The sequence below is a fragment of the Setaria viridis genome, chromosome 2, assembly GCF_005286985.2.
Source record: "Setaria viridis chromosome 2, Setaria_viridis_v4.0, whole genome shotgun sequence".
Lineage (NCBI taxonomy): Eukaryota > Viridiplantae > Streptophyta > Magnoliopsida > Poales > Poaceae > Setaria > Setaria viridis.
The window spans coordinates 26,022,008-26,033,317 of record NC_048264.2 but is presented as its reverse complement, the minus strand read 5'-3'; the positions used below and the strand labels follow the sequence as shown (position 1 = coordinate 26,033,317).

The following is an 11,310-nucleotide window of genomic DNA, read 5'->3' as shown; positions in this document are numbered from 1 at the left end:
GCCCCGGACGTGGCGCCCCCTCGCTGCGGCACTTGCTCGCTTCCGCTTCCACCAAAAGCGCCACGCCGCCACCAGATCCTGGAGGCTTGAATCCCTCCCTCCCCTCCCCTCCCCTCGCGCCACCTGCACGCGATTCCCCACCTTCCTTCCCCACGTTGCTCTTAGCAAGATCGTGAGTACAGGTGCGGCGGCGATGAGGTCGGCCGTGGCCCGCTTGATCCGCTCCTCCTCCGCCTCCGCCTCGACCTCCCGTCTCAGGTGAGCGACCCCCCTCCCCTGCCCCTCCATGTCATGCGTGTGAGCAAGCGATATTTAGCATTGCGGTGGATGGGTTGCCTTGGGTCATGCGGCAATTTTGGTGGCGCCTAGGGGATTCATTGGACTTGGGGCGAATCGATTGGAGGACGAACCGCGATTTAATTGGCCAGGGCCGGTCCTGACCCCTGCTGACATTTGGTAGGCCTGGGGAAAAATAGAAAGAAGAGGCCCTTATTATATTAGATATATGCATTTTCCGTTTATTACAAAAAGTGCTGTGTGGATTCTGTTTCCAAGTACAGCTACATATTGCTTATTACTCTAGTGTCAAGATTTTAGGACGTTTGCGGTTGATATATGTTTACTTATGGATACTCATACTGATCATCATTGAAGTAAGAATGTAAATATTTTTATATTAATAATAGAATTGCAATTGATTGCTTTACTGTAGGCCTCTATCTGTCCTATGCTGTCTTAAGACGTTTTAGTACAAGGACCAGTAAAATTCCTATTGCAGAGTGAACCTAGTTAGTGAACCAGAAAACTCAAGAACCACCAAAATGCTTGTTGCAGAGTGAACAAGCAGAAAAATGAGATTAGTGAAAACACAGGTGTGAATGTTGATCCTTAATAAGTCATGGCCGCACGTCGGCACTTCACCACCCAGGGAACGAACAGATTGCCAGCTGTGAGTGCTTCATATCATTACTTGACTGTGAGTAGCAAGGGCACTTTAGCTGCATTTGTAGGCTTGCAAGATGGTGTTGCTCCCCGACCATGGGGATCCTGGGTGATCACTTGTTTCCCCTGCCCCAGGGCCGGGCCTGTTTCTGGTGTATTCTTGATTGATACCTTGCTTCTAGGCAGTCGGGCTGCTATTTGCTTTTTTCTGTGAGATTGCTAATTCCCTCTGTGTGTTGGGGTTCTGACAGCTCATCGCCAGTCTTGCTGAAAACTGGCAATGTATTCTTCAGCAGTGCCACGCCCAGTGATCCGAAGCACGTCGAGGAGCCTTTTAAGGTGGAGGAGGCAGAAACTGTGAAGGTGACACCACCTTCTCCAGACAAGGTAATATGTTGTGGAAGATGAGATTCTAGTTTGCCTCTAGCGTAGTGGAAATGTATAATGTATTTTCATGTAGCATCTAGGTCTAGTTTGTGGTGATTTTTTTTTGTGTAAAGCTTTGTAAGTTTACCCTGTTCCTATCCATGCGCTCCATGTTTCTATGTTTTTTTCTGTCAAATCTGTCAGTCAATCATGTTTTTGAACAACTGTTATGCAATGACCTCTTTGTAGATAACTATGTCTGGACTTGTATATCTTAATGGTGAACTTGGTGGTAAACCAACTATCCAAGCTTAGGGTTTTTGTAGTGCTGGGAGGCGATTTAGGAGACTCAGAAATCATTATCGTTATTCTCTTTACCTTCCTTATTGTAACATGTTTTATATTTAAGAGGCTTGAGAGTGATATATCTTATCAATGATTTATACTTTTCATGGTTTTTCTACATGTAATAGCCAACGAATTTGCAACGATAGGTCAAGGTTGCTTAACCTGTACTCTAAGTCCAAATAGGTGCTCTGGTTGTTTAAGTAATTTGTGAGTGGCGTGCATGTAACTGCTTTATACAGGTATGAGTGTGTGTGTTTGGAAGGGATCCATATGACCCCTTGTTTGTATTTTATTCTCTCTTCTTAATGAAATGCAGCTCTCCTGCATTTTTGAAAAAAAAAGATGTGCTTCCAGTCATTCTTTTCTTAATTTATTGAAATTCATCGTTTATGAAGACTACTGAGCTGCTTCCTACATCTGTTTTGTTATAGCTGCTAGTGCTAGGAGGAAGTGGTTTTGTTGGATCACACGTTTGCAAAGAGGCTTTGGACAGAGGATTTGTTGTCTCTAGTCTTAATCGGTAACTCAATAAGCTAGTTTGTTTCTCTTGTTTCATACTTTACAATTTGTTCTGACTTTCTGTTCTATTAAGATTTGCTCAGTTTTGCTTGCAGTATGCCAAAAGCCATTAGAAACACCCGAGTGATAATAAAATTTCTACTTGACTAGGGTGTCAACTTAAAAATCACCACATAGCTTTGTTCAGATATCATTCATGGAAAACAACAAATGACTCTAATCCTCAAATAACTGGTAGTCAATCAAGTTTCTGTTGATTCCTTTTGTGTCCTTAGCAATAATGATAATAACCTCTCATTCTCCTGTCTTTACTTGTGCTGTTCTACCCATAATTTACTGCTGTGAGGAGTGTTTGTCATATGGATCAGTCTAGAGACATGATGTCCCAAGATCTTGTTTCAACTTTCTGGTTGAAGGAGCAAAATTGGTGGTAACATAATAGTATGAAAAGCAGTCAGAACAAAACCAGAACCCTGAACTAGGATAATTTGCAAACCATGTATAGAATTGGAAAAGAGAATCAGATTGTTTCAACACACACTGAAGATGTGTCAATTTAATGTTCTTAGTACAACACACACTGAAGATTTTCTTAGTACAAATGAAGAACATATTGGTAGTTCCTAAATGTAGTAGAGTCAATATCTATGGTACTAGACTTGATTAGCCTACAGTTCAGTTACAGTACACAGTATCTTGTAGTTGAATTTGCGTACTTCTATACCCTTAAACTGGAAAAAAAGTCCATTTTACTACCCTGAGCAATTCACTTTCTGTTTTTTTGCGGGTAATTCACTTTGTTTGTTTGATCCTCTAAAAACATATTTTTCATACACTTTCATATCTCGAGGGTTAAAGTAATATGAAATGCTCCCAACTGGTGAAAATAATTCTTGACAGGATCTGAATTATTTTTGTAACAGAGGATATAATGTCAACTATGACCCAACAAAATTTGAACTCAAGATACAACTTGTATGAGAAGGGACGGAGAAAGGTCATTTCATCATAGGGCGATTTGATCTTGTTTGAATAGTTTGAGGGGAGTAAGTTGAGTCAGCATTTTGTGTGAGGGATTAAATGAATAGTTAATGGCATTAAAATGGACCTTTTCATACTTCAAATTCATCTTCTCCTTAATGTGTTCTGTAATTTCTAATTCTTACGATGCTATTTTTTGTCATTAGATCTGGAAAGCCATCCTTAAGTGAATCTTGGGCTGACAAAGTTATATGGAATCAAGGTTGCATGCTACTGAGGTTAACTCTGTTCTATCAATGGTAATGTAGTTAATATCTACCTTCTTCTATCGGACAGGCAACCTCCTGGAACCGGCTTCATTTAAGGATGCTATGGATAATGTTTCTGCAGTGGTAAGCCTCCCACCCCCATCCCCAAAACCATTTGAGCTAAGTTTGTTATTGTACACATTTCTTTTCTTATAGTTGATTTCGTTGTTATTTACATCATTCTTGCATATCAATAGTGTCATGCAGAGTAGTTTATAGGGTGGCGATATAATACCAAGGTTTTTCCACACTTAAACACAGGGTAAGCTGAAAGATACCAAAATTTTTCCATAACAGAAAGATCTTCTAAAGTGATCTCATGTGCAAAACTTCCTAAACTTGTATTAGTGTTTGTTTTGTTTATACCAACTGCTTTGAGTAAATCTTTCATAGCTATATAACTTATTTTGTTACTATCGGACTTTGTAAAAAAAACATTAGTAGTTGTGAAATGTGACACCAGAGGTCCAGAGCTATAGGACCTCAAGCAGTACACAAAACTTTTGAGCAGCACTCCAATCGGCATCACTGGACAATGCTTGCATTGGGCTGATGATGTAGGTGATGCTGGCAGAGTGGCGGTGTTGGCCTGCCCTTTCATTTACATGACATTTGGTGCTGCAGGGCCTGTTTATGGCCATTCTAATATAATCTTTCACAAGTGCTACTTGGCTAGAACTCACACCAATAATTGGCATCAATACCCTTGAGGCCCAGGCTCCCCGATTTTAACTTTATGGCATGAAGCTGTTTGCCCTTGTTTAATTTGTATGACTAGGTTAATGGATTTGTCATGGACCTAGTCATTTTCTTATTCGTAGTGCACTGTAACAATGATTCAACAATTATCATCCCTGTTTTATGGATAGCATCTGGGGCAACTTTTATTTCTATACAATAATGTACTTGTAGATAAACTAGAATTGTTGTATTCACCATCAGTTCTGGTTCTGCAAATGCTAGAATAATAAGAAGCGTGTATGGCTTGATACATGAAATATCAGGTACTTTTCAACTATGTACTGGGACTTGAATAAGTCATGACGTAACTATTACATGAAGTATCCAAGCATGCACTGATTTGATGTGCCACTAATAGATGAGAAAAATTATTGCAGATATCCTGTGTTGGAGGTTTTGGGTCAAATTCTTTCATGTACAAGATTAATGGGACTGCAAACATCAATGCCATTAAGGCTGCAGCTGAGAAAGGTATAGTACTATTGATGTCATTATTGTGAAACATTATTTTTTTTCCTCAGTTATGATTGCAGTTTCTGACATCAAAACTCCTGCTTTTCCCTTGCTTGGCTTATTGAATTACTGTGCGTAATCATTTTAGTGAATTCATGTTTTTTTGTATGATTATAATGTTGTTTTTCTGGCTTATTTCTGTCATATTAAAAAGTTCAAGTGGTCCCGCAGTCTTCAAAGATGCTAGAAATATCAGTTCGGTTTTAGAATAGCAGCTTGGTTGCACTGAAATGATATTTGTACGCCTTCACCATCGTTTTGATTTTTTTCCTCTCTTTTCCTTGATAAAAGAGGACACATGTTTCCCTTTTCGTGTTTACTCACAGGATGAGAACTAAACAATACTCCCTCCGTCCCAAAAAGAATGCAACTCTCGCTCCCCGAGAAGTCAACCAATTTTAAATTTGATCAAATTTATACAAAATAGTACTAACATTTATGGTACAAAATAAATATCAATAGATTAATCATGTAATATATTTTCATACTAAATCTATTTGCAGACGTGAATGTTAGTACTTTTTTTTTGAAAACTATACAGTGGGGGGAGACCCCCATTGTGGTAAGGTATATTAAACAAGGAAAATAAAACTGTACAAGGGCAAAAGTCCAAAGGGCACCAAAGAGCCCTAAGAAAAGAAAAGGACAACAGAACCTTATGTTAGTACTTTTTTGTATAAATTTTGTCAAACTTGAAACAGTTTGACTTCTCGAGAAGCGAGAGTTGCATTCTTTTTGGGACGGAGGGAGTGGCTCAGTTTTAGAGCATCCAGGGCCACCCAGGTTCTTGCAGGTCTTGTGACTTGTGAGTACCTTCATAAAGGGTTCAGTGTTCCCCTCTCTTTAAGACAAAGGCAGGGGGATGCTTCTGGCCAAGGTTGAGTGTTTCGTACCCACAGGGTGGCTCTATGGGCTAAGTTACAAATAAATGGTTGATAGAAGTGTTCTGCTTGGTATGGATGCTTGCCTTTCTTGATTCAACTTTATCTGACTAGTCCCAAAGACCCAAACCACAGCTACTTGATACAACAACAAAGCCTTTTTTCCCAAGCAAGTGAGGTGGGGTAGTCATCAACCCATAGAGAACTAAGAAAGAGGTAAAAAATTTTAAAAATAGGAAAAGGCAGATACAGGATGTGGTAGATAAACAGATATTGGATGTGGTAGATAAACAGATATACGTTGAATAGGTTATAAATGTCGTATGGTGGAATTAGTTTAATAACACTAGACATGCTTCAAGAGAATAGATATTGCAAACAAACTTGATTTGAGGGAGAAAAATGTTGGCCCAGGCAGGTAAGCTCCCTGAGCTCACACCCTCACACAGATCACACACACACACACTAGTCTGGAGGTTGAAGATGAGGTGGAGCACAGCGCGCGCACACAAACTTGTTGCTGCTGAACTGACTCTGGAGCTGCAGCTGCTCTTCATACTATATAGCACCAAAAGTCAACTAAGAGTGCATACTACAATGAGTAGAACTACCAACTATTCTTCCTATTACTAGTACTATACATGACAGGGCATACAGCCCCTCTACTCATGGCACTGCTGCCATATACGGCAGGTAGTTGGCCAGGGAGTTCACCTGCTCCATTGACTTTCAGCAAAAGCAAACGGGGAGAGCAAAACAAGCGCTAAACAATTACCCAACAAAAAATAAATAGAGGAAAAGAGGGAGAGGGTGCAGGCTAAGTGGTAGCAAGAGCTGTTTCTTGCTAGTGCTTCCTGCAATCTCGTTGTCATACAATGTGAAACGGAGTTAAGTGAAAATGTGCCGCCCTATAAGTGACAAACAAAATGCAACCTGGGCCTCATGTGCCAACTGTAGGCTAGAGGGCCTATTGAGCTGGACCTACACATTAGTTATATGCAGTTCAAACTTTTAAGTTTCCCTCCCTCCCTGTCATTTTTGTTTGTTTGCATGACGGTTCAATGCATTTAGTGTTACCTGGGCATCCATGCCAAGACAAAAGCATGTGGAGTCAGGTTCTGACACTCGTGCTCATATATTTGGATAACAAGTCTCATGTCCATGGGATGCCATGTTTGAGTTGGATTTTGACATGGAACTCTATATCTGAAACATTTTGCATGCCCAAAGTTTCTCTGCCGAATGAGGCAGCTGAAATCCATTCAGGTTTTGACACTTATCAGTATCTAAAAAGTATTGGGTGCAATCTATTAATTATGCTTGTAGATATGATTCTGTCAATATATTCGCATTAGGCTGGTCTACAACTGTTGAATTTGATTTAATTTTCCAGTAGGTTCTTAAAATTCCATTGTTTGCTATTCTTGCAGACAAAAATGGCAAATGAAATTTGATATATTTGAGAAGCATCTTCTTTAGCTTGTCAATTTACTTGTTCTGTACCTGCAGGTGTAAAGAGATTTGTATATGTGTCGGCTGCAGACTTCGGTTTAGTGAATTACTTATTGCAGGGTTATTACGAGGGCAAGGTAACTTCTCAACATTATTGACATGCCATGCATATTTGAAATTAACTCTTGCTCCATCTGCATTTATAATACTGAAATTACAATCAAGTGTAAAGAGTTTGCATAAATAGCATCTGCTACTATAAGTTGGAACAACAATAAATTTGCGCTACATATGTTTTTTGTTGGTTTCTAAATTCTTGACTAATTGGACCAATAACTTCATCTTCAAATTGTTGGCACCTGGCATTGTCAAACCTATGCAGTGCTCCACACCATCTTGTTAGGGCACCATTTAAGTCTGCTTTCGTCGAAAGCTAATTTCCTTGTTATGAGTGAGCTAGTGAAAAGTTCTTAGTATCAGGATTCAGGAAGCTGAGGGAGTAAGCCTGAAAGACATGTTGATCCATTGCATTGCAGTTTGTGTTCCCCTGTAAGTCTGTATTGTTGGCAATAATTGATATATATATATATGTATACTTTTTTTTTTTGGTTCAGAGAGCTGCTGAAGCTGAATTGCTGTCAAAGTTCACCTATGGAGGTAAGTTATTTCATTTGATTAATGTAATGTACCAGCTTGTTAGCAGCTTGTTAGTAGTGGTGATGTTGGCCCATGTGGCCTAGTTGTGTTGTTGTGGTGGTTTAGTGTCACCTTGGATGTTTAGGTGGGTTGAGGCCCAGCTTATAAGCCTTCGTGTTCCAAACATAACACCTCTACACATTCTGCTTTCCAGGAGTTTGCTAGTACAACTGTACAAGTTGGTTATGTCTACTGACAAGTGATGTATTTAGTAGCCAGAAAATTGGCTTGGAACTATGAATGCAACTTTGACTTGCATGATGTGTTTCATTTAAAATTATTAGTGAAAATTGTGTTTATCTGCATCTATATTTCAACACCACAAAAAATTGAAGCAATCCTTTAGGATCTTTTGTATCTCTCATTTTGTAATTATCATGCTCTGAGTCTGATACTTGCACGATGGTTTTATATTTCTTTTTTGGTTTTTTTTTCTTTAGGAGTGATACTGAGGCCTGGTTTTATTCATGGAACTCGTCGAGTGGGCAGTGTAAAGATACCTCTTGGTCTTGTTGGTGCCCCTATGCAAATGGTGAGGTCTCTCTCCTCACTTCCTTCAGTTACATGTAAAGAACAAGTGGAGCTCTATTATTTTGGGTGGTATGCATATTTGGCATTGGCATATTTTTGTTTTCAGCTATTGGAAATAGACTAGTTGGAAGTCTGCACTTAAAATCGGTTGTGATAGGGGCTTTGGGTTTGTAATTCATGTATAATCCAGTGGCAAATCAAACTGAATTGAAATACTTTCAGTGGCAAATTTGGATGTCAAATCTTCAATTAGGGATCGGCAGTGGCAATAATGCACTTTTGAATCATAACTTTTATCATTTGAAATAAGTAATGTGCACAGTAAGTGAAGACCATCTGCCAAGAGTAGCTAAATGCTATTTTAAAACTAGTTAGCACTGAACCTGCAAGTAAAACAAAAATATTTTATAGTTAAATTACGTTTTTGAGAAGCCACGGCATGCCAAATGCAACCAGTGTAAGGTGGTTGAATAAACTAGATGTGTTTCTTTTTTTGATAGGACAGCAAACTAAATGTCTCTAGGACCTGTCCTTGACCCTCATGGGGATGAAGGGTTTTATTTGGAGTAGTTCCTGATAAGTGCATGCAATTTTAGTTATCTTTCTTGATGAGATAATCATTTGGTACGATAAAGTAGTCGAGAAGAGACGTGTATTGCATTTATTTGTTATAAAAGTGGAAACTCACATTGATAGTTTTCTGTCACTACAAGGATAATTTTAGTTTGCCACAGAAAGAGCAAATGGACCAACTGGCAACTAGGCAAACAATGAATTGGAATGGCCATCAGATTTTGTGCCACAAACTGGATGAACCTAAACGTCTGTTGGTCTTCTTCCCTATCTATATGATGATCTAATGCATCTAGTGCACTGAAATGAACCTAAGAGCACAAATTTGTAATGTTTAGTGAATTTCATTTGAAATTGAAGTTTTGCATCCTACTTCATTGAGCAAGATCATTGACCCAAACCTTTCTCTCTCTCATTCCATCCTCCCGAATGATCAAGGGTGGATTTAGTTAGCGACAAGGTTTCCGAAAGCAGTTCACACATGGTCTCATTGATTTACTGCCATACAGAAAATGCAACTTTCATGCCTTATACAACAAAGATAATTGGTGGCATCTGTTGTGGTTATTGTTTTGCTTTATCCGAACTATTATATCAATGACAACTTGTGTATTAACGCCTCGTCCAATCCAACTAGGCTCCTTGATTTACTGGCAGAAAGCGCTGTGGTTATTATTTTGTAATGCTCAATGCAAATTATTGTTTGCATAGTACTTTACATGATTTTATTTCGTTATGAACTGCTTCACATTGTGGCTTGATTAAATGTGAAAGTGATCTATCTCTGCAGGTGCTCCAGAACGCAAAGCCGTTGGCCAGATTACCACTTGTCGGCCCACTGTTGACACCCCCAGTGAGTGTTACCTCCGTGGCGAAGGTTGCGGTGAGAGCAGCGACAGATCCAGTGTTTCCCCCTGGCATCGTTGATGTCCATGGGATCATGCGATACAGCGAGCAAAAGTAAACAGCCTCATGTACAGGACGGTATACACATGTGCCTGTACCTACCAGATCTACCTGGTGTTCGTATTTGCTAGAAATGAATAATTAGAAAAGCCAACATGTGACCTTTTTACAGCCATGTCTTGGTTGGTTTACACGTAGGTGGTATCCTTGTTGAACTGATTGTCTCAAGACGAAAAGCTTTGGCATCGTATCTTGACTGCACTGTGTACAAAAACGACGTTTGTTTGACTGGCTGATCACATGGTGCTCCTACATGGATCATGCATATGTGCTCCGAAGGGAGGAATGAAGACACTTAAAATTGCCTCTCAGACGAAAAACATTGGAATCGTATCTGGACTGCACTGAACAAAAAGGTTGTTTGACAAAAAAGTAATTGGCTCGAAGATAAATATATATTAGTTCCTAAAAATGATCTATGTTTTATCATGTTCTCAGTCGCTCAACAAGCTTGCTACCTAGTTCGAAACCTGAGGGAGTTCCACTAAATCCTAGCAACTACTCTAGGAAAGTCGAGCACAGAGGTAGATTGCAAAAGGTAAATGCAGTTAATAAAAATAAATAAATTGCACTCACTATGCAACATCCAATAACTCGTAGTGGGTACAGATTGGTCTAACCACCAGTGAGATGCTCAATTTAGTATATAGGTGCAGATTGGTTCAACAACTTATATAATTCTTAATTTAGTGTAATAATTTAGCAATTTGTGCTTAATTTAGTGTAATAATTTAGCAATTTGGTGCACCTACAGTCCAAACGTTACAATGATAACATAACAAACAACTAGATGGGCATGCCAATTTTCTTCTAATCAATAATTCTTATTTTTTATTGATAAAAGTCGTAGATCGTGAATTGCATGTTGCTTCTGAATTATGTACATAACTTATTTGTTCATTAATCAAAATTGAATTTTTTTTAGAATTACACCGTTGGCATTACTCAAGATTATAGTCCACAGGAAAGATCCTAAGGTCTTAGGTTTTTTTTGCGCTTCTGCTTATGTATTCAACAACCACAGAGAAGCATGCATATTTCTGCTAGTTTACTTTCTAAACAATTACATGTGGCTTTAAAATATATTTATGCTAAATTTCTAAAAGGTATTGTTAGCAGTATTAATATATTGGATTTTTAACTGAACAAAAATGCATATAATCAAAATGTAAAAACAGCGAGGGTGAGGTCATCAATATTGAATATGAAATTAAATATTCCTAATTATAATTAAATAATTATATAAAAATAATAAATACGAAGATATAACATTAATTTCCTAAATAGGTTCTAGTCCTAACCAAACCTCTGCGACATGAATATCAATGGTCAAATAATGCTCAATAACTTGTTTCTATGCGACTGTACTCTGACTCGGTATTAACAAATATGTTGCTTGTTACAACATTGGGACTACGGATGCACCAATTTACCGATTTATTGCACTAATTTAAGCATTTTATAAATTTTTTGAACAATCTGCACCCACATGT

At 38.6% G+C, this 11,310-nt stretch overlaps 1 protein-coding gene across 1 annotated transcript; it reads left to right on the top strand.

Moving 5' to 3' along the window:
- On the top strand, positions 1-10,007 carry LOC117845144 (uncharacterized protein At1g32220, chloroplastic). The gene is made up of 10 exons (XM_034726074.2): positions 1-258; positions 1,194-1,329; positions 2,088-2,176; positions 3,363-3,418; positions 3,493-3,548; positions 4,583-4,676; positions 7,109-7,188; positions 7,666-7,708; positions 8,188-8,279; positions 9,642-10,007. The coding sequence occupies exons 1-10, from the start codon at positions 194-196 to the stop codon at positions 9,813-9,815; spliced, it is 885 nt and encodes a 294-aa protein (XP_034581965.1). The 5' UTR covers positions 1-193; the 3' UTR covers positions 9,816-10,007.
- The last annotated feature ends 1,303 nt before the right edge of the window (positions 10,008-11,310 follow it).